The sequence below is a fragment of the Colossoma macropomum genome, unplaced genomic scaffold, assembly GCF_904425465.1.
Source record: "Colossoma macropomum unplaced genomic scaffold, Colossoma_macropomum, whole genome shotgun sequence".
NCBI classification, from domain to species: Eukaryota; Metazoa; Chordata; class Actinopteri; order Characiformes; family Serrasalmidae; genus Colossoma; species Colossoma macropomum.
Genome location: NW_023494793.1, coordinates 30,575,381 through 30,595,153, shown reverse-complemented (window position 1 = coordinate 30,595,153; position 19,773 = coordinate 30,575,381). Strand labels below are relative to the sequence as shown.

Here is a 19,773-nt window from a genome sequence, read left to right as displayed (position 1 = left end):
GTAAGTACAGTATAGGTGGACCCTCAATATTTGCTATTGTTTTGATCTAATAGTTCTAGCTAATTTCATTATTTTCATGTTTTTATCCATGTGAAAGGAATAGGCCTCTCTACGAATCCCTGATATGCTCTGTGAGTCGTTACCTCAGCTGAGCCGAAAGATTAGTCCAAAATTGATGGGGCAGCTTCTCCTCATTAAATAAATACTTAAAGCTCATTAAATACTTTTAATTGCCTCCAGCAGGTTATACTAAATTGATGTTCAACACAGGTTTTCAGATTAAAAAGATACATCTTGGCTCCTTGGATCATTCAGCAAGCTGGCAAAGCAGATATAGCCTGCCAAAGTTCTAAAATTAGTTTTCTGGGTATCTTGGGGCATATATTCAGTGTCATGGATCTTGATGAAGTGTTGATCTAGCTTAACTTGGATGGTTGTTAACCTGAGCATGCCACTTCAGTGTCTGCCTTTAGGAAAAGGAGTAGAGAAAGTCATTTCGCAGTTGGCTGGATTTTGGTGTCTGGAATTCTGAGTGTGTGAAGATTTAGGCAAGGCTGTCACAACCCTGCTTGTCCATCTCGCTGAGCTCTGCTCTTCCTGCAGACATCAAATATTAACAACATGTCCTTCAGAGCCTGTACCAGACAGCCTCTCATGAGTGTCTACATCTCTCACTCACAGATCCGTTGCCCCAGGAAAGTGACAGCCCTTCATTGAAGACATTTTCAGTTTTCTATACACCCAGTCATGTGTGTTTGGGGGGGGGTAGAGAATGAAGTTGACAGGGAAGAGGGTAATCAGGGCCAGGTGGCCTTTGTGATGTCAGTCCTAACCTAATATGTTCTAATATGTGTCCAGTTTCTAAAAGACGATCATTTTGCATTCACATAGATAACAGACCTTTGCAACTGTTTTAAGCCCTCATCTAGATATTTCTAAATATACATTTAAAAAAAAAAGTTTTGTCCCCACAAGAACACAAAATGAGCTTGACAGCCAGGCAGCTGGTAAGAATGTCATGAAATTGGCTCTCAACTGCTTTAAGAAGAACATTATGAGCATGTATGTTGCGTAAAATATGGAGCATGCAGTTGCAGACATGACTGTATGGAAAACATGCTGTGTTTAAAATATTAAGAAAAAAACAGCAGTGTGCAGGTTGACGCAGTGATGTTAGTGATTTCCTATCCACACCAAAAACCGAAAACACTCTTCAGTCTAGAGCACATTTGTCAAAAAAAATGCAGTTTTCAGTGCCATAAATGTCCACATAAATTTATGTGGATAGAAGGCCAAAACAAGAGAAAATACTATGTTTTCAAAAATGGCCATGTGTGTGTGGACAGAGCCTGACAAACTGGCTAGTGCTGTTGGTTCTGCAAAGCAAATGCAATAAACTGAAGGACTCTTCTGATAGATGTCTGCTGCTGCTTCAAATGCTTAGGTTTAAGCGCTTTTGCTGCCTCTGTCTGCAGTCATATAGTCCCAGCACTTTCACGGTAGAGAGATATCGGATATTGATGACCCACAGTTTTAACAGAGCTGACCGATAAGCAGGAACTTTGTTTGGTTGTGGTGTTGATAAAAATTCAGTCTTGTGATCTCTCGACGACAGGAAGAAACCTTATATGGTTCTGCCACTGGGAAGCCAAATATAGTCATCCCGTGTTTAACTATATGATAGCAACACAGCCTGAACTGGTCAGTTATCAGACAGGTAAAATTGGGTGCAGATTTCTTAACAGAGTAGCATATCTAGACGTATACATAGTGGTTACAAAGTTTATATAACTTATGATTGATGTTTTTGCCAGAGCATTTTGAAGAGTTTGAGGGCGAGATGATGCACCTCCGTCTCTCCTGCATCCTTGTTTTAAATCTGCGTCACTAGCGTAGCTACGTAGTTAATGACGCCTACGTTGTTATAACAGCAACCCATGCAGACAGGCTGGTGATGTCTGGACACACAAATCTGATCTGATCTTACCTGCAGTCTGAATATAGCCCAAGTGCTGGATAAAGCTCTGAAAAGAGTCAGTCCAAGGGCTGATGTATGAGTTTAAGAGGAAACAAACATGTATTCCCACTTGGAGGGATGAATTTTATTGGGTGAGCTATGATGAAGAACAGGGGATGTGTTGTGTTACCTGCTGTGCACATCCCAATCTAGCTGAGATGTAAGTAGCTACGTAAGCTGCCAGAGTAATCATCAAACCACATGGCTTGTCCATACGATATGATATGCTTTTTTTTAATAGACATTTTACTTTAAAGACTTGTCCTTGAACTGACCATCATATCAGTCAGTAAACAATTTTTTAACTAAAACTTTGAGAATCTAAAATTAAAATGAAAGAATAAATTTGTATAAGCTGATATTGTCAGTTATTGGAATATTTAACCCCTTAAAATCAGATTAGGCGCAACATTTTCACATCGGTCTGGCCCAGTTTCACAGTGCTCTCCCTTATGACTCAAACACTTCAAGGACAACTGCAGGAGTTTAAAGCCTTGAGTCTTCTCATTGCTGCTCCATCACACACCGTCACACCAGCGCTTTGCTCAGGTCAAGCTTTCTCAGGGGTGAACAATGGACATGACTTTCAGCCACCTGTGTCAGTTCTCTGATTGAGCTGTGGCTGAGGCCTGAGAACTACCATGACTGGATGAATTTAGCCATAATCCCTCGTGTAAAACACAGCTACCAAATCCCTTCATTAATTTAATCTAATTTCCATTCATTTTCCATAATCAAGTTCCAGCCAGTTATCACAGTGATAATGAACTCCATCTTTCTCATGCACTTCTTACTGCTTTCTGTTGTGGCCTGACCATGTCTGTTCACTGCTTAACTCTCTAAGGAGAATCTCCGTGATCGTGTCAGTAGGATCTCTAGGCTTTGGCTGCAGACTGGGCCGTGTGTTTTGGAAGAGTAGAAGCAGATTTGAGCCCAGCCCTTCTGTTGTTTCTGTGTGGAAGCCCATGTAGGCACGCACTCTGCCAAGCACCCCTCCCTGGATCAGGAAGTGTGTTGTTTTGCTTCACAGGGTGAGCCTAGAGCTTTGGTCTTGTCCCGAAAGTACAGTTAGCTGGCCCTGTCCCGAACCACTATACTACTCCTACACACAGGCGTAAGAGAACACTTCATAGCTGTTTCAGGATAAAGCGAGCTAAGAGCTGACACTGGATATGTTCAGTGTACTGAAGAATAATCTGTGTATCATGATACAGCATGTGGACAGACATGGGAAGACTGTTGCAACATGCTTGTGCATGTGTGGCTCAGTAAAGTCAAACTCCTCAAAGCTTAGGCTGTTTTACTCATTATAGGAGCTATTGACTTTCCTCTGATTTGTAAAGCTCCTGTCTAGTATTGGATGCAAGTGCACACACATCTTAAAGGTTCAGTAATTAATGTAGTTCAAAACTTACTTCTGTCCTGGACATGAATCAAATGCCATGTCAATTCAGCCAAAACATGCCACTTCAGGACCCTTTACAATTGTACTTTGTGGAGTACAAATTGTGACAGTAACAGAATTTTCTTATTTGGGTACCCATGTTGGACCAAATCTGTCATGATTAGGAAATTTTAGCTGACCATTAATTGTCAACTAAATAATTGTGGTTCATAGGGTTATTGTATACAAGTACTGAAGTGTAAGACTGAGGTTAAGACCTTGCCTGATTAGCAGTCTTGCTTCCTGCTGTCAATACTTTGTAACTTCCAACTGACAAGAAACACAGCCTGAGCTCAAATAAACAAACATTACTCACTGCTGCCCTCTAAATGTGTTATTGCACCAATTAGAAGTTAGAACATTTATCTTAAGACCGTTGATGTATTTCCATCCATGTGTTCCTGCTTTTCTTTTATCCACATGTATAAAGTGATGATATATGAGTTAGTATATAGTACAGTATATTAGGCTGTGTCAAATAATATAACACAAATCAGTAAAAGTTGTGCTTGAGGTATACTGTCACCTTTAATTTGGCCATGAAGCTAATTAATATAGTGAGGTGTTTTTCTTAGACCTGAAGCTGTTTGGTCTGATGTCTGAAACCTGAGGTTCCTTTGCGGTAACCTAAGTGTAGTCACTTTACCTTTTGTTTTAATTCCTTTTTATGTTTTTATCCTATTCCTACTACATGTTACCCTTACAAGCCAATTTAAGACTTAAGCCTTTTGTTTAATTCTTTTAATTTTGTTTTTTGTAACTATCTTAGCAAAAGCCATTCTGAGGTGCTAGATCTCAGGATGTGCGATATGCTCCCTTATTTTCACTGTTTAATTCTTTTATTTTATTTTATTTGTTCATTCTTTATCTTTTATTTTTAGCTCCTGAATTTAAATGTTTTGATTCATGACATCTAAATCTTCTTCTAAGCTTTATCAACTCTTTGAAAATTTTTAAAAGTTTGCTAACACAGGTATCCCAAGGATTGATTAACAGCTTAGAGGTTGGTATTACTTCGAATTAAGATTTAGTTCATTCATGGCTGCTCTTCAGTGGGTGAAAGCAGTAACTCGAGTCATTTCCAGCACCTTAAGCTAGGAAGAGCACCAAGTATAATCGCAATTGCATTTCTTACGTCTTATGCACTTCTTATGTCTTTGTAACTATTCTTGTAAAAGGCTTTCTAAGATGCTAGAGCTCAGGAATGTTATAAGCTGTGTTATTATATAATGTTTTTTTTTATTTGTGTATAGCACTTTGGATGACTACTGTGTTTGAAAGGTGCTATACAAAAAAACTTGCCTTGTGTTGCCTGTAAGTGATGTTCAGCAAAGTGTTTTTTGTACATGTTTGTGGCTTTACCAGGCTTAACTGTTATGTCCTGTTGGCATCTTCATGGGAGCTTATTATAGTACTATATAAGTGTAGTTCTTCTTTTAAAACAGAATGTGTGTCTTTATAAATAGGGGAAATTCAGTTTACTGGACCTCATTTCTTTTTATGTTGCTGCTTTGATTTGGAGGTCATTCTGTTGCCACAGTTTCCTCCCCTGTGATTCTTTATGAAAAGATCTATTCTTTATCCTGACAGAATCATTTCGGCTGTCGGTCCAGTTACAGCCAGCGATCTGCTTCCTTTGTGCCTGCCTACTTTTTATCTCAGCATCCGTCCGTGTCGCTGCCACGTTACACATACTGCAGAAACACGACCCACACCGCAGGCTTTTTAGCACAAAGAAGGAGAATGGGAGGACATCATCATGTCCATGGGAGTATTTCAGATTGCTTATGATTAGATGTTCTTTCCTAAAAAGTGTTGAAACAAGCTGTTAAAGTGCATTTAAGCAATTTGTGTAACTTGAAACAGGTTTCAGGTCAGTGTCAAATGCTGATATCTGTGCATTACAGATTAGTATTTATTGGAAATGCATGATATCAGAATCATACATCGGACAGATGTTTACATTGGACAGATATCCTAAATTGAATTTTTTTTTTTAACTATAAAAAATCTGAATATTTAGGTGATGTTGGGCCACTACACTACAATTTCTATGTTTAACCCTCTATAGATAGGTGTTTTTTCTGTAATTCTAATCCACACTTTTTTTAGCTAAATTTTTTACACTGTAATTTTCACTTTTTATTCAAATATCTATGTGGACATTGGTAGATATGTATGTGAAATATATTGGATATCAGCCCAGAATGTCAGAAAGGACCAGAATGGTAAAATTAAATGTGTTTTGTGGTGTTTGGATCTGCATCCAGATTGGCTAACTTAACATTAGCTTAGCGAGCCGGCTAAAGACCGAACAGTGCCACACACCACAGTACAGATTTAATTATGACTAACTGGTGCTTTGCTGACACAAGTTTAGATGATTTAAAACTCATGTTGAAAAGAGCAAAAGTCAAGTGAATTGAACATGTTCTGTGGTGTTCGAGACTGTAGTGTTTTGATTAAGCTAACAGTATCTTAGCAGGCCAAACGTGCCACACACCACAGCACAGGCTCTGTTCTGGCTGACTGATGCTGAAATTACACAGTTTAGAGGATAATGGAGCATAAAGGTGAGTGACTGGTGTTAGAGTTAAAGCTGAAATCAAATGTGCTCTGTGGTGTGTGTAACTTTTAACCATCGCTGAGCTGCTATCATGCTTAGGGTTTTTAAAGCTTTTCCTGGCTCTGATTTAAACCCCCCCCCTTTCCTCTTTCTGTCAGCACCACCAACCAGTGAACTTCCATACCACCAATCATTGAGCCTCCCTAATAATAATAAAAGTGGGTGGATTGTGTTTATTTGGCTGTTCAGGCATGCAATAAAGATTTGACACAGCTTTATTTGAAATACAGTCATGGTTTTTACATACCAACATAACTTTTAGATACTGCTTTATACCTTGTTACCATTATACCATCCAACCCTAGGGTGTCTGCGGTAGAGGTATACATTTTTTTGTTCTTCATGCTCAGACCTATGACTGGACACAGGAAGGGAGTGATCAGAACAGGAAGTGATTTCATTCCCTCTTCTCTCTCTCTGTGTTGCTGCTTTTGAGGCTTGAGGGTGGAAAACAGCAGAGTGTGGCTTATTAAAAGCAATTGGGATGGAATCATAGGAAGATCCTACTAGAAAATGCTCAATATTTGCCAAAGATTTTTTTTAAAGCTTTTAGACTTTTTGCAATGGTAGGTCCACCTATATATGTTGTATTATAGTCATATTTACAGTAAGCACGAAAGAGCAGAAGCAATCTGACCTTTAATGTTTCATCTACTGGTTGAAGTAAAAAAAAAAAAAACAAGGTCAAACTGAAAGGCCGACTGCAGCCAAAGGTTTTACGAGCTGCTTGTTTCTCATTTGTATTTCAGTAATTGCAAATGGAGAGCATTTGTGTTCAATCTGCAGTAAACCCTCCGCTGGTGGTTTAAAAGTCAGCGGTCCGCTATAGTGAGCAGAGCCGAGTGTAATTGAAGACTTTCTCATATGAGAGTGACAGTGTGATGAATGTGTGTGAAACTGGGACACTATCACCAGGAACACACTCACACACACAGCTCTGACCTGCTTTGAGGCTTCACTCCCTGAGTTGCTCTCTCTCTTTGAGCCTTAGGTGTTGATGGGTGTCCAAGACCTCTCCTGATTGGTTTAAGTGTCTGTGTATTGAGGGAAGAGTAAAGGTGAAACCCTGAGTGCTGTGTTGGGGCAGTTAGCAGCTCTAATCTATATCTAATCACCCTCTTTGTCCTGCATTGGACCTCATAGAATCTGCTAAGGCTGGCTGATGGACCGTAGGTACGTGCTGGTGCGTGTGTGTATGTGTGTGTGTTCAGGGGGTGGCGGGGTATAGATCTTTACCGACCTTTGGCAGACCCACAGAAAAGCATCCCACAGTCTCCTTCCCCTCACTCTATTATTGTCCACTTGTGGGAGTTCTTCATCGATTTGTATTTGTGTGTGTGTGTGTGTGTGTGTGTGTGTGTCGGGGTTGGGGGGGGGCATTGCTCATAGGTATGTGCAGCTAGACCGCAAACCCACTCTGACCGGTAATGGTCAGAGGAGAACTGCTGTGACGTATGTGTGGGGTAACTGGTCTCATTCCAGCAGTCGTGATTGATGTGTTTCTTTGTGTTTGGAAAACGACCCCTCCTCCCACCTCCCTTCTTCTGATACAGGTCGATTAACTATAGATGTCCCTACAGATTCTGTGTCCTTTAACTTAGCATTAACTGTATCTGCACTTAGGGTAACCTGCTAGACATGCAAGTCTTTGCACTGAAATGAACACTAAAGGTGGGCAATATGGCAAAAATATAAAATAAACAAAATGTACCAGCAAAACAGTAGAGTCACATCGTCAGTACTTAAAGATGGCATGTTTTTTGAGTTAGTGCAGTGCATTATGTGAAACATTTGAATAAAAATAATTGTACTCAGAGTTTTTGATATTATTTTAAAATGTGACATGACTGGCTGGTGCATTTTGTCTGCTCCATCTTAAACCTCAGAAAACCATATACTTATCATGACTTCAAGTATCATGATATTATATTTTTGCCCCCCATCCGTGCCACATTTTAAAATATCTATGAAAAACTTAAGTGAAGTGCAAATTATTTTTTGTTTTATTATTAAGGCTGCAACATATATTCGACAATGTTCAATATTCATTAAATCTGATAATTGCAATATCAGAAAACTGAAAGGTCATTTGAATAATTGATGTGACATTGTGAACCCATGTACTTCTGCAGGAGAACCAACATTTGTTTATCAAGCCAGATGCTAGCTTGTTGCCAGCTCTGCACACCCGACTTTTTGGATGCTGCGATTTGGCACAGTTTGCGGGACTCTTGCAATTCAAGACGACCGTTGTTTTAACTCTAGGTGGAGTCCAAATAAGTTTCCTACTCCTCTATATTGCTTGCTATGTATCAGGCTCTCAGTTGCATTTGTTACAGAGAATAAATGAATGTGTGCAGGCTAGCCAGCTGTCCAGAGTTGCAAATAATTTAGACTGCACTAGGTGGTAACATGGCATGTTTAGTGCATTTAAGGTTATAAACCTTAATCACACCCCTGTTCACTGACAAAAGTTGTTTTCATTTTGAAGATGATGGTGAAAAAGACGTTGTTTCCTCTGCTTTCCTGAACTGCTCACTGCTTTTCAAACAGAGCCAGCAACTTGCTCAAGGTTGCCAGATTAGGCAAGATCACCCTGGATTAGCATTTTAGCACAATTCATAATGAAAATATTTATCAGTGATTTTTTTTTTTCATTGTAATCTGTTTTTTAATTATATATACAGTTCATTGTTCTGTAAGTACTAACGAAACCCATGATCTTTTTTAGAAAAGTGCATTGATGTAATTTATCACGATATTGAAAACATGCCCAGCCCTAACAATATGGCCATGTAAAGCCTAAATAAGTTTCTGTAAGCTTTTTTGATCCTGCAGACTTTTCGTTAAGTAGTGAAGCAAAGTGACCGCATTGTCCTGAAAGTCTGTATCCCTACAAAAACTTGGACAGCTGCTGGAGTCGGCTCTATTTAAGGGTGTGTGTGTGTGTGTGTGTGTGTGTGTGTGTGTGTGTGTGTTCCCATGCTGTTCTGGCAGAGACATTTCCAGGCCATTATGTCCTTGTTTTCCATGTGCTCCCTGCAGGAAGAGACAAAAGGAAGAGGGCGGGGCAGCAAAATAGTGTTCAATCTCTCTGTTATTTCCCTTCTGTTGGGTGTGTGGAAGTAGGCCCACCTCTCTTGCTCTTTCTCTTTCTCTTACTCTCTTTTTCTCCCACTCTATGGCCTTGTAGTGAACTGCACTCCTTCTTCTGAACGGAGCCAGCTCTAGAGTCAGCTCTCACTCTTAACATAGGAACAACACCTCTTTAGGAAAATTGGTTGTTTGGATTTTGGATTTTACTCTTGCATGCTTTAAAACCAACACTATATGCCATGCACTTGAAACAGTGATGTGTCATAACTGACAGTCGTTTCCTTTCTCTGTCTCTCTTTAGCGATGGCAGCTATCCGTAAGAAGCTGGTGATCGTGGGAGATGGAGCATGTGGGAAAACTTGTCTCCTTATTGTCTTCAGTAAAGATCAGTTCCCCGAGGTCTACGTGCCCACCGTGTTTGAGAACTACATTGCGGACATTGAAGTGGACGGGAAACAGGTCGGTCAAGTGTCAGAAGGCAGTCGTCTTCAGACAGCTCCTCTCTTTCAGAACTAGGGTTGCCCACCCACAAGGACTGGTCTTGAGACTCCAGGAATTCTTTAGACCCCTGGATTTACAAAATTTAAATTAAGACGTTTAGTGCTTTTAATAAAACACAAATAGACAAGGGTTAAAATAAGAGTAAGATGCGGTGTTCATATCTTATCTTCGACAAAACAGTAAAACACAAAAATCTCCTGTTTTTTGATTGCTGTCAGATGGAGTTGGCAACCCTATGAATCAGTGGTGGGGATCAAAAATTAAATTTACATAAATATTCACTTACCTTAAATGTAGTACAAACAAAGGCTTCCAAAGGGCTGTTCGTACTGTTGTTAGCCATGTGATGTACTTTTCTCCATTTGTATAAATATGTCTATAAATACTGCCGTAAGGACAAGTAAACAGTGAACAGTAATTGGTATTTTTGCACAGCACTAAGCAGTACTGTGCAAAAGTTAGAGACCACCCCTTATTAATTTCATTTCCATTTCCAATTCCAATTAAGTACAAGTTCTTTTTTTTTCAGATGTTTTTCTGAGGAGATTGGATATATGGTAATCCAATTACATAAGGAAGGAGAAAGGAAAATAAGTGAAAAAGCAAGAGTTTCCAAAACTGAAGTTCAAAACAATTATTAAAGGATATAGAGAAAACAACTCTGCAAGACCTGGTAGACCACCAACTGTCACCATCAGATAAACAGAACATAAGCTTTCATCTTAGAGAGAGAGGAGAAAATCAAGCTCCACTCTTGCTTCAGATCTGAAAAATCCACAGGTGTTTCTGTCCATCCTTCCACTGTGAGAATCCTGCTCAGTGCTATGGGTCTGAAAAGATGTGTAGCTGTCAATAGGCCATTACTTAGAAAAGTAAGTAGACAAAAAAGAAGAAGATTTGCACTACAGAGGCAAAAGTGGATATCTGAGATGTGGAACAAGGATTTATGGACTGATGAGTCTAAATTTGGATTCATAAATTGGGATTAATTGGATCGTGAGAAGCAGGAAATGCAACCAACTTGTAAGACTGGACTTTGGAGGTGTGGAGAAATATCTTCGTTGAAAGACTGAACACAAGTCTCCCAAAAAGAATGGCAGCTGTAATTAAGGCAAAGTGTAAACACGCTGAATACTTGGGGAAAAAAAGTAGTTTTTGAGGATTCTGTCTAATTTACAGTTAGCTATATGTTTTTTATTTTTTTGTACGAAATGAACTTGTACTTACTGGCGTTTTGACTGGAAATTAAATAAATGGTCTCTGACTAATGCATGGTACATGGTCAGTAGAGTATGCAAAGAATATAAACATATTAAACAGATAATAGCACGTTACAGTATATCAGTGTGGCTTAGTCCAGTAAACCTCAGGTGACACCATTTACTAGCTGCTACTCTTTATTACCTATGTGTCTGTGTGTAGGGGTGTATGTTCTGCAATAATGCTACTTCTCGGCTTTACTTGAGTTAACCAAGGCCAGTCTTTCTCTCTCAATAGCCTGCACTCTCAATAAGAGCCATTAGATGAATGTCAACGTGCTCCAATAACTGCACTGACTGACTCTATTGAACAGGTTTGTTCAGTTTAGTTTTGTTGTTCACTGAGATGGGACAGCACAATATGATGAGCATTAGCCTCATTGATGTTATACATGTATAGAAACACATACAATACAAAGGGGGCACTGTGTAATCGGATTTCAAAAGCCTAGTTACAGGCCACTGACGTTTAATGGACAGTGTAGGGCAGAGATGGGGTTTCTAAAGAGTGGGTGGACAGGGATTGCACTCAAGCAGTCAGTCAGCTATGGCTGGCTAGGTATGGTTGAGTTTTTTGCACAGTGACCATTGCTTGTTATCTGCTGAGTAGCTAAATGGGCATCTCTAAGCATGCAACCTTCAACTGTATATGATGATATGATGATACAAATTCTGGCTGTGGTTGTGCATTTATGTAATAATCACACAAATGTAAGACACATTTATGCAACAAACACCTACAGAATTCAATTAACACTGTTCATGCTGGGCACCAGCATGTTAGTCAGACATTGGCGTTTTTGTTTTGCGGACATGTTAATATGTTTGTCCTTTTTATGTAAAATGATCTAACAGCTTGTTTATGTGAGCAGAGTTACAGGCTATTATTATTATTATTATTATTATTATTATATTGATTAGGGATGCACAATTTGAATCTGCAGAATTTTTGCTTCAAATCTGATCAGGTTCCAGTTTTATGATGTAAACAACAGACAAGTGCACTGGCACTGTATTTGAATTCTGTTGCTACTCCTGTACCAAAATGTTTAAACTTAATTATGCATGACTGATTGTGCTAAATAGCCAGTCATCTCTCACTTTTGATGTAGCTTTTTATTTGATTTGTGTTATTTAAATAGGCAACTTTTTTTTCAATAAAGAGCAAATAGTTATTAAGTTTGCAAATTTGGCTAATAACAAAAGTACTAAAAATATCTGGAAAATAAAGTATTGCAAATGTATATTAACAGTATATTATTCAGCAAATGATTGGGAGGAATACCATATAATGCATTACATATCCATATATGACAGTCATCTTCTTGTTTTGATAAAGACCTCAATTTTAGCAGCTAACGTTGTGCCCACCCTCTCCAACGCTGAGTCAACAGATCAGGTACAAATCAAGCCCACGCGTCTTTTGTTAATGTCATGGAACAGTATCTGTGATTAACACCTCAACTGGCCAAAGGAAGGGTTATTTGTGAAACCTTAGAAGTTAATAGATAAGTTAAAATAATAGAGAACTGCATCAGATGGTCAGTGGGCTGGCTGTCTAGCTGAAACTCACACTAGGGCAGTGAGTGTGAATTTGTACTGCAACACTGTTTAATAACTTTTCTATTTGCATATTCAGAGAATTGATACTTTTGAAGGTTTGGTTAACTAGTGTACTGCAACCAGAATGACCACACATGCATTACGTTACTGGAAATCCCTGTTAGCATGACAGAGACTGAAGTCAGTGAATTACAAGCTATCGCTGGACATTTGAGGTCTGAGCTGTACTAGTAAGGATGAAAGAGGAAGAGATGGTATGAAATCTTTTAGCCCCTGAAGAAGAGATCAGCTGGCTTCAGTCAGAAAGGGTTCAGTATGTTCCTTGCTGCCTGATGTTTCTAATACATACAGTTCCCAGTTTGGGGGCACCCTGCCTTGTTTTGAACTGTTCAGGTAATGTTTGATTTTCACTGTTACTGTTCCATTAAGAGAAAAAGAAACGTTAACAACGACAAGTTAACATGTTTACGAATCTTATTTTGCATCATATTTTGCATCTTATTTTGCATCTTCCCTAGTGTAAAGAGCAGGTGTCCCTAAATTATTGAGTTTTTTTTTTTCCAAACTTTTGATTAAAAACACATATTGGAAATTTGTGCTGAAGGTGGTTTAAACAGCTGAAATGTTTGAGTGCTGATGTAGTCTGACATCACAACAAGGGGATAAAATGTCTGGCACTGGGCATTTTTTCCCAAAGTGTTACTTTTTTGTTCTTTCGGTTTTGCAGTTAATGCAGACAAATGGCAAGATTTAAACAGAATTCTATTTAATTATACACTCCAGACAAATTTTAATCATTGCTACATCAAAACATGTCTCTTCTACTACGGCAGTGCTGCAGTAGTCTCCCAAATGAAATTGTCCAGTTTAGACTACGAAAACCCTCTTCTAATGATGTAGCTTGGAGTTGGGAGGAGCTTGAAAAACTACAGCTTTGAGTTGTGGGGAGTCAAAAATCCGTTTGAAAAATTGAGCTGTTAGGAAAAATATCAGAGAACCATTTTTATTTATTTATTTATTTTTTCTTTTTCTTGCTAGCTGGTGACGGCAAATGTTTGCTGCTAGGAAGCAGAATGTCTTATTGCAACTATGACTGTAGCAGCTGTCTTCAAATCATCATGACAATGGAGAGAATAAATGACAAATGACGTGAACAAGAAGCTAAAAGCTAAAGTTAGCAAGCTAGCTACCTGGTTATCTAGACATCTTGTCTCATTTTAACTTATTTTCTCTGGCTGCAAGGGTTAAAACTTGTCTCTGGAATTCACTTTTAAGCTGAATAAAGATAGGATTAAAGTTTCCTTTACGATTTTGTGTGACAGCTGCTGTAAGATTTACACTGTTGCTAGCTTTTTTGTATTTATTACCCTATAGATCAGTGGGCTAAGCTAGTAGACAGCACAGGGATGCCCAAACATTGTGTACTGGTGTAATGCATACTCGGTATTGTAGTGAGACAACAGTGATGAACATAAACAAAATGCTGCGCTACAGAATACTTATGACATGTCAAATAACAGATTAAACTTCTAGTTTAAGCCGTAATGCCTTTTTTTTTTGCAAGTTATTACAATGTCACAAAAACATGCTCATCCGCAAATGTCTGGTGGTGTATAACATTTCTCCTATTACATTTTAAACTGGTGAATTACTTTCCTGCCACGTTGCATAAGATCCTCCAAGAAATATACAGTTCAGTCACATCATCTCCCATGTGAATGCACCATCTCTGGTTCCTTGCTGGAGTATCAGGCACTGGGGGATCCAGCGTGGTCTGCCAGAGGGATATGCACAGCACATTAGGTGACCTTTGTGACTAAATTGATTTGCACTGCGAGTAACCTTTAGCATTCCTCCAACACCACTAAGCCATTTACAGGAAAGAACATAAAGTGTTTTATCAGATGACGACCTACAGAGAGTCTAGAGCTTACTGAAAACCTGAAAATGTCACTGTTACCCAACTTTCTGTGTGGGTTGTCAGCATGGGCCTCCCTTAATGACTGAAACTGAAATGATTGCTGCAAAGATGAATGATGACTTTTAGTCAGAAGAGAGTGGAAGAGTGTTCTGGGGCATTCAGTGGATAGTGAGGTAATTTATTTCAGTCTGTAATGTTATGTACTTTATTGGTCCTGCGAGGGAAATTTGTCATTTTGCTGCCTAACTATGCCCAGTCTGGGAGCAGCACATCGTCACCAGCAGAGCGGCATGGCCTGTGACGGGGTTAGGTGCGTTGCCCAAGGCCACAACCAGGTGTACCTGGTCAGTCGTGGGATTTGAGCCCGCAGCCTTCTGGTAGATGGCTCACATCCTGCCACTAAGCTGCTGGCCACCCCCCTAATCTAAGATGGCCTTGAGTTGAAATTGGTTTTGTTTGTGGCAACTAAAAATGCACATGCTATTTAGTGTTTCTGACATTCGCCCTGAGTTGTTAGCAAATGACAGGGCATTGGGCGCCCAAAGCGCATCAGTGTACGAGGGCAGTGAAGGCTGTCCCATCTGGTCCAAACCATCAGAAGGGCTACTGTGGCACACAGTCACGGAAATTTCTTTGTGATGCTTACAGGAGAAGTGTGTCACAACACACACTGCATCGCACCCTGCTGTGTAAGAGGCTGTGTAGCTGAAGATTGACTGTTGAAAAGCACCTACAAAGTGCATGCGAGCTTCAGACCTGGACCTTGGAGCAAGGGAAGGTCACCTGGTCCGATTTAACTCCTTTTTCTTTTACATCACATGGCCAGCCTTGATTTCACATAGATGTGGGCTCTCAAAAGAAAATGTCTGCCAAATTTTAAAAACACTGACTGTTTTGGTTTGGTAAGCAAATGATTTTTAAGAAGCAAGTTAAAATACCAAGAAAAAAAGTACAACATTTGGACATGATTTGGCCCCTGTATTTTACTCTCTGAATGCACCTAAATTTCATGTTCAATCACTAAATCACTAAATCATTTTCTCCTCGGAACCCTGCCAGACCATGCTACGAGGGATTGGCTTCTGAACTTGTCACCTTTTTCTCTGCTCATGTGTTGTCATGTCTGGTTAGGACAGTGTTAATATGTATGTAGTGTTTAGTAGCTATTAATCATTTGTTTGTGGCTGTAAAATAAACAGGTGTGGTTGGGTTTCTGATCTCAGCAAGGCGCTGCATTTCTGGATCACAACACATAGACATGCTTGACATTCTCTCCATTTAGCTTTATCTCGCTTGTGGCTTTGTGAGGAATGAAAAGCAGACACATCTCTGTTCACTCTTGGAGGCTCTGTATGCAATGTGTATGTATGAGGGGGAGAGGAAGAAGGTTGTTTTGTCCAGTTATCTCTACATTCCCAATGGCATAAATAAACTCTGGTGTGTCTGTGTGTGTGTATGTATATGTATATGTGTATATGTATATGTGTGTGTGTGTGTGTGTGTGTGTGTGTGTGTGTGTGTGTGTGTGTGTGTGTATATACACACACACACACACACACACACACACACAAAGCGGCGAGAGAGAGAGAGATCCATATTTGTGCCTACTGGAATTGAGGCCACGCAGCACAGCCAAGGAAAGGACCTTCAGCTGACAAAGTCCTGTCGTACTTAGACAAAAAATATGAGTGTTAGATGTGGGAGTAAGGGGTATAAGGGGTGTGGATGAATACATTATGAAAAATTTTGTTCTCCCCCTCTCTCTCTCTCTCTCTCTGTCTCTCTCAGGTTGAGTTGGCATTATGGGATACGGCAGGACAGGAGGACTACGACAGGTTGAGGCCGTTGTCCTATCCTGACACAGACGTCATTCTCATGTGTTTTTCCATAGACAGCCCAGACAGTTTAGGTACTTCTCAATTATCATGATGTACAGTATTATAATGCCTTTGTTTGTATCACTGCTGTTCAAGCGATCCATGGGATCCAAGGGATCATTCATATTTTTTCCAGTAAAATAGACATTGAGTAAAAGTTATTCATTTTTCAGGAGATATTTCTGAGATTAGATATAAGATCATCCACTTGAAACCTTATGCAAGGGGAAAGTCAATGGAAAAACCAAGAGTTTCCAAAACTGGAGTTAAAAAAAAAAATAGAATAGAGAAAAAAAGACTTCCAACAATCATGCAAGACCTGGTAGACCACCAAAACTGTTGCCATCTTTCATCTTTAAGAATTGCTTCAGATCTGAAAAAAATATTTCTGTCCATCTTTCCACTGTGAGAAGACGACTCACGACTGTGGGTCTGAAAGGATTTGTAACAGTCAAGAAATCGTTACTGAGAAAAAGAGATAGAAATACAAGAAAAAGAAAGACAAAGGACCTGCTGGTGTTCTCATAACAACGGACTGACCACCCCAGAGTCCAGACCTCAGTATCACTGATTGTGTCTGGGATTGCTATGATCATGAGAAACAGAAATTGCAAACGACTTCTAAGACTGAACTTTGGAGGTGTGGGAAAATATTGAAAATATTGAAAAAGCCCCCTGAAAAGAATGGAAGCTGTAACAATGGCAACACAAAATGCCATAAAAAATTGTTGTTAAGACTTATTTATTTATATTTTTATTATATTATTCTCTGGTAAACAAATGTTTTCTGCCTTTTTGATGCTGAAAAAAGAATAACTTACTATTTCAGTGGAAAAAGGTGGTTTTATACTAAGTAATTTTTAAACATCATCTCCGAAAATATATATTGATATGGGTTAACACAGGGGTGTCCAATCTTATCTGCCAAGGGCCGGAATGGCTACGGGTTTTCAGTCCAAAAAAAGCATGCTTCTGCTTTGTTGGACTGAAAACGTGCAGCCATACCAGCCCTTTGCGGACAAGATTGGACACCCCTGGCTTAACAACTGTTAATGACGTGGAAAAAAAATGTAAGTAGTTTTGGACCATTTCTGTTGGTCAGTTCATCTTGAAATATTTACATAACATAAATGGCAGCTGGGGTTTTCAAATGATTTTTAAAAAAAGGAAAAAACGGAGATGTGAGGTTTGGACAGTGATGATATGCTGGTGAGGTCTGTGAACTCTAGCTCTGACCGTTCCTTTGTGATATGCTGTCACACAGAGAACATTCCAGAGAAGTGGACACCGGAGGTGAAGCATTTCTGTCCCAATGTTCCGATCATCCTGGTGGGGAATAAGAAAGACCTGCGCAATGACGAGCACACTCGCAGAGAGCTGGCGAAGATGAAGCAGGTACACAGCTGACACAGTGGATGAGTCAAGCTCTGTGTGTTTGTGTATTTGTGTGTTGCCATGGCAATAGCAGGTAGTTTATTCTAAATAATGGCAGATGCTCTTTTGTTGACTTCTCCACTGAAAAGCAGACCCTGAGGCACTTCCTGTGTTCAACACCCACTTTAGGAAGTGGAAATGCAGCTGTTTCCTGTTAAAGGAAAACTTAACTTCTCTCCTTAGGAGTTGCATCATGTTTCGAAAGAGTGTTTTGTTTTTTATATCTATCTATATCTATCTATCTATCTATCTATATATATATATATATATATATATATATATATATATATATATATATGTATGTGTGTGTATATGTGTGTGTATATGTATGTGTGTGCGTGTGCGTGTGTGTGTGTGTGTGTGTTGGGACATAATGTAGAACATGGTGATTCTGTATGAAATGTGTTATGTAGAAAATCTTATTATTGATGTGTGCCCTGAAATTTGCACATGGAATGGTGTCAGGCTAATAATTTTAAGATAAACAGACAAATAGTATCTGTTTTCACTTCAGCTAATTTTTTTTGTATTACTTTATACCTTTTAGTTCAAAAACAGCAAGTTTTTAAAGAGCAAGTTTGTAAAAAGTGAGGTAGCTGATAGTAAACCTGACAAATTCAAAAAATTATGTTGAACATTTAATTCCATTAAATCTATGCATGTACAGTGTAAAACTAACTCAAGCTTTTTGTTTATTGGTGCTTTTCTGTGACTCTTCCTGTGTGCTATAGCTGCGCTTTGTACTATCTCTTATCCAGCGCCAGAAATCCCAGCCAGCATGATACAGGGCTTCTTGTCCAGTGTACAGTAGCCTTTAGCTGGCTGCAGTAGTCTTTTTGTGCTTCCTTCCTTGGGCTAAACAGATGATAAACTCTGACCAAAATGCAACTCTGGTGGAGTATAGAGTTCAGACATCGTGTTGTTCTTTAATAAAAAAAAGCATATAATGTCCTTAATGAGGTCATAGTTATTTTGTATAAGAAGTGCTTTTCTGGGGGGGGAAAGAACATAAAAGCTGAAGAAGCAAAAGCATTTCTTTCTCTGAAGTGGCTAGAGAATTAGTGGAGGATGCCTCAAGTGAAGGAATAATGCAACTGTGAAGGTTGGCTCACTGAATTCCTCAGTGATGGGTTCCCTCAAGTCTCTTGTTCTCACAAAAATCTGTTGATTTGAAAAGAAGAGATTTTTTCAGGCCTATTTTTGCTGGTCCTCATGAGTGTACATTAGGTCGTTTAAGAGAAATAGTACTTTGCTGGTGGACAAAAAATCAATAAATAACAGAAAAAAGTTTTCACCATAAAGTGGGCCATGGTTAGAGTCAGTGTAAAACCCCAGAAGCATAAGGATGCATATGTACATAAATATGTTTAAATATGTTTTCCAGGAGCCGGTGAAGCCAGAGGAAGGCAGAGACATGGCTAACAGGATCAGCGCTTTTGGTTATCTGGAGTGCTCCGCTAAAACTAAAGAAGGGGTGCGGGAGGTGTTTGAGATGGCCACCAGGGCGGCGCTTCAGGTTCGCAAGCGCAAGAAGAGGAGCGGCTGCTTGCTCTTATGAGCCCACACTACTATTACTACACACTTCTGCCAACGGTTGACCCAGTGCACCAGGAAAAAAAAACCTTTACCAAACCAACGTCATCGCCGTACTGTATTACGCATTTCACGCAAGCAAGATGTGCGCGAGAGAGACTGACAAACCTGTTTATAGAGAAACCAACCCACCTGTGCTCTTAAAGTTTCTGTATGCACACAGACCTGTTCTGCCATCTCTGACTTTTCCTTTCTTCTACCAGCATATCTTCCTCTGTGTGGGAGAAAGATTGATTTGATTTTGTATGTATTTGTACAGAAATCTTAGTCTCCTCTTTCTCTCTCATTTTCTTTCCTATCTCTTTCTTGCTCTTTCCTCATTCCATGTTATATTCAAACATTGCTTCTTTATGAATTGTTTACTTATTTGGGCTGAAGCCTGACTGGCAAATATCTGCTACGTTTGGAAAATGATCAAGAATACATTTATTATTCATTCAAA

The 19,773-nt window shown here is 39.4% G+C and overlaps 1 protein-coding gene across 4 annotated transcripts in view; it reads left to right on the top strand.

The window, feature by feature from the left end:
- rhocb (ras homolog family member Cb) overlaps positions 1–19,773 on the top strand; it is a 42,277-nt gene extending 22,504 nt beyond the window's left edge. For 3 of the 4 annotated variants that reach the window (XM_036579149.1, XM_036579150.1, XM_036579153.1), the window contains 4 exons: positions 9,485–9,642; positions 16,216–16,336; positions 17,569–17,699; positions 19,123–19,773. In XM_036579149.1, the coding sequence (XP_036435042.1) occupies positions 9,487–9,642; positions 16,216–16,336; positions 17,569–17,699; positions 19,123–19,296 (582 nt within the window). In that variant the 5' untranslated portion in view covers positions 9,485–9,486 and the 3' untranslated portion in view covers positions 19,297–19,773. Of the gene's footprint in view, positions 1–9,241; positions 9,368–9,484; positions 9,643–16,215; positions 16,337–17,568; positions 17,700–19,122 lie in introns of those variants that run through there. The other variant, XM_036579152.1, reaches the window with a different exon arrangement.